The sequence below is a fragment of the Onthophagus taurus genome, chromosome 11 (assembly GCF_036711975.1).
Source record: "Onthophagus taurus isolate NC chromosome 11, IU_Otau_3.0, whole genome shotgun sequence".
In the NCBI taxonomy this organism is placed as follows: Eukaryota; Metazoa; Arthropoda; class Insecta; order Coleoptera; family Scarabaeidae; genus Onthophagus; species Onthophagus taurus.
In genome coordinates this window covers 19,292,975-19,296,525 of record NC_091976.1, presented here as the reverse complement: position 1 = coordinate 19,296,525, position 3,551 = coordinate 19,292,975, and the positions used below count along the sequence as shown (strand labels likewise).

The window sequence follows — 3,551 nt, the reverse complement described above, 5'->3', positions numbered from 1 at the left end:
AATCTTCCTCAAGCAATCAGCCACTACTATTATGTCTCAGTTTCCAACATTAGTGCCACCATATGTTAACATCCGCAGATATCTTCAGCTTTAGCTTTTCTCTCGCTTTTTTGATCTTCAGATAACTCCCAAACACTCCATGGCCCGTTCATCTTCGGATCACGTAGATCGTTCCATTACTTGATGCTTATTATCAGCTGTCCGGCAGAACCCATATAGCCTTCCCATCTTATCCTGTAATTTAGTGAGCACCTGCTCTCTGGCTTCGGTTCTATACTTTCTACCTCCTCTATAGATTTGATATTTTTCATCAGCCAGCCAGTTCAGAGGTGGCAATCCAATCAGAACTCGCCGCCGAGATAGTTTCGCCATGATACTCCTTATTGCGAGCTTCCGATTTAACCTTTGAAGTTTATTTCTATACAGATAATCTAACCCAACCCAATCTAATTGACTGGTTTTCTCTCAAACCTGAACTTCTCTATACTGGTTCGTACCAGGTTTCTTTGAACGAATTTAATGGCTGTAATTATGTGTTGTATTTTTCGGAATTTTAGGAGGTCTTTGTTGTTTTAAATACATTGTTCATTTTCAAAGTGAGCAAGTTAATTTTCTATAAATTCGAGGACACATATCTTATAGTATTAGAGTCTATTATCATATTGTGATGTAATGGTATAATCCTTCAATTGCAACTCATCTATCAGGTTCAATATTTGTACGATCTAGACCTTATGTGGATATATATACAATGTAGCTAAAGTTGCCTGAAGGGATCTCCGTGATATCTAGAGCTTAGCGTATACTTTTTGGACTATCTTGTACATCACGTTGGAATTTTATAGACATGTCTTACAGATGAACTTGATATATTTGTACACTGATACGTTATAGTGATTTATGGATTTCTATTCTGACATAAAAAATATTTAAGATATGATTACAAAATATAAAGTACAAATGAAAATGTGTACTCAGCATAAAAAATGAAGATGTTACAAGAAAAGGAAAGAAGAAAAAACCATTAGTTCAAGACTAAAGAAACGTTATTTAAAACTGGAGGAAAAGTCTATGTAGAAAAGACAATTAAACCGCCTAAATGAATACATAAGATCATATATGAAGAAAATATGGATTTGCTCTGCTTCCTAGGCACAAGATTATGGACGTTATTTAACAAATATAAATCATTCAATTCATTGTAATCATAAAGATGTGTAAATATTTTTTTCAAAAACATAAATAATAAAGAATTTATTCAAAATAAGGAAAATTCTCGAATAACTTTGTTTATTTAGAATAAAAAAATATAAACGATAACAAACTGTTATTTGCGTGATTTCCTATTTTGTTATAAATTTACCATTATCAAATAAACCACAATCATTTATTTTTCTTTAAAAAAATGGTATAAAATTCCATTTGAAATGTTTTCATTTCAGTTCATTTCAGTGATATTGTAAACTTACGAACAAAAAAGTACAGATAAATGGAATCCCAAAAAACATATAATGTTCTTTTGGTGGGTGAAACCGGTGTTGGCAAGTCAACATTTATAAACACCATTTTTAATTACCTGGCTTACGATAAATTATCAGATATAAACCAGTTAAAACATTCAGTCGGGGTAAGATTTACATTAATGGATGATGATTTTACAGAAAGAAGAATTGTGATTGGTGAAGATAGCAATGAAGGGCGTTATGCTGGAAAATCTGCTACGATACAAGCACAAAACCATCGTATTCCTTTACCAGATGGTTCAATTTTAAATATAATTGATACCCCTGGATTAGGAGATAATCAAGGTATTGAAAATGACCACAAAAACTTCGAAAAAGTCTTAGAATTTATATCAGAAATGGAATATTTACACGGAATCTGTATAATGCTGAAACCAAACAATTCAAGATTAAGCGTGATATTTGAGTATTGCCTCACAACTATTTTGGGTCAACTGGATGAAAATATTCGTAAAAATATAATTTTTCTTTTCTCAAATGGGCGTTCGAGTTTTTATACACCAGGAGATACTCAAATACCTTTAGAAGAAGTTTTAAAATCGGCGGATACAACAAGCAGAAATCCTATTCCTTTTAATAAACAAAATACTTTTTGTGTTGAAAGTGATTGGTTCAGATATGTTGCTGCTAAATCAGCTCAGGTTAAGTTTAACGATAATCAAGTTTCTAATTTTGAGGATAGTTTTAAAAAATCATCGGAAGAAGTTATAAGGTATTAAGAAAACACTTTTGATTATTGAACATTTTTAAATAAACATAAAGTAAAATTAAAAAATAATAGAAATTAATTAATTTTTTATAGAATGATAAAATATATTAAATCGTTAGCTCCACAACAAATTAAAGGATTGTTATCGATTAACGAGGCTAAACGTATAATACGTCGATTGTCAGCAACGATCGCATCTAATTTAGCAACTCAAAGAAAAAACTGGAGACAACTTAACGCCGTTAAGAAAAATAATTCAAATACCAATAAAAAACCCGAAGAAAATTTGAAGCCTGGAAGAAAATTACCAGGAAATCAAGTAGGATTAATATATTTTTTAAATTTTCTTTTATTTTAAAAAATAAAAAAATAATATTTTAGCCACCAAGAGTAAGAACCCATCAATCTCCAGCAACAACAAAACTTGGTGGATCTTCTGATAGAAATTGTAATCATAACCATCAATCAAAATTTTATGAGCAAGGTGTTGAACCGACAATCACCTTAGAAGTAAAAATTGATGAAGATCCTGATGTGAAAACCAATCAGAATGAAAATGAAACAGATACAAACAAAGCAAAACAAGAACAGGACGACATTGACGGTTTAAATCACGAGTTTATTACATTATTACATGCAGCGGCTCAATTTAACATATTTTTAAAAGAAAACGTTCCATTTAACCCTTTGGATGAAATTCAAGATCACCTTGAGAAGATGAAAAAAGAGTGAGGTTCAACCAACATAAAATACAAAAACAATTACTTTTCTTTCATTTTAGGAGCGAAACTCTCAATGATAAACAAAATGTTACTATGTACCACAATATTTTGAAAAAGTATGAGGTTAAAAAGAAATCTATTATTGGTGTTACTCTGAAAGATATCGATGAAACCATCAAAAAATTGTTTAATTTAAAACATTCGGGGCCTTCATTGAAAAAAAAATTAGGAATTGATGATGAGAAAAAAACGGAAACTGAACAAAACGAGAAAGATACAATTAACGTAAAAAAACCTGAACCAAAAGCGCAGGGAGAATTGGAAGTTGATAATAAACAAGCGTTAGAAACGAGGTCCGAAGATATTGAAGTTCATCATACAATCAAAAAGTCTGAGCAAAAGCAAAGTGATGATGTGGTTGAACCAAAAACTGAGCAAAATCCGGAGAATACCAGATGCATATTATTTTCGGGTTCTAAACCAAAAGTTTCTTTACCCGAGTGAGTTTAAAGTTATTAAAGTACACAATAATATATTGTTTGTAAAAAGATTAATGTAATTTAGAAAATAAAATTGCCTTAAAAAGTTTTGCCCTAA

General features: G+C 30.8%; 1 protein-coding gene across 2 annotated transcripts; it reads left to right on the top strand.

Annotated features, from left to right (window-relative positions):
• The first annotated feature begins 1,366 nt into the window (after nt 1-1,366).
• Nucleotides 1,367-3,551, top strand: LOC111424246 (uncharacterized). Of its 2 annotated transcripts, XM_023057732.2 has the most exons (5): nt 1,439-1,522; nt 1,662-2,235; nt 2,326-2,551; nt 2,614-2,960; nt 3,014-3,551. In XM_023057732.2, the coding sequence occupies exons 2-5, from the start codon at nt 1,862-1,864 to the stop codon at nt 3,456-3,458; spliced, it is 1,392 nt and encodes a 463-aa protein (XP_022913500.2). In that variant the 5' UTR covers nt 1,439-1,522; nt 1,662-1,861; the 3' UTR covers nt 3,459-3,551. The 2 variants fall into 2 exon arrangements, with proteins under 2 accessions (XP_022913499.2, XP_022913500.2); XM_023057731.2 differs by having other exon boundaries at nt 1,367-2,235.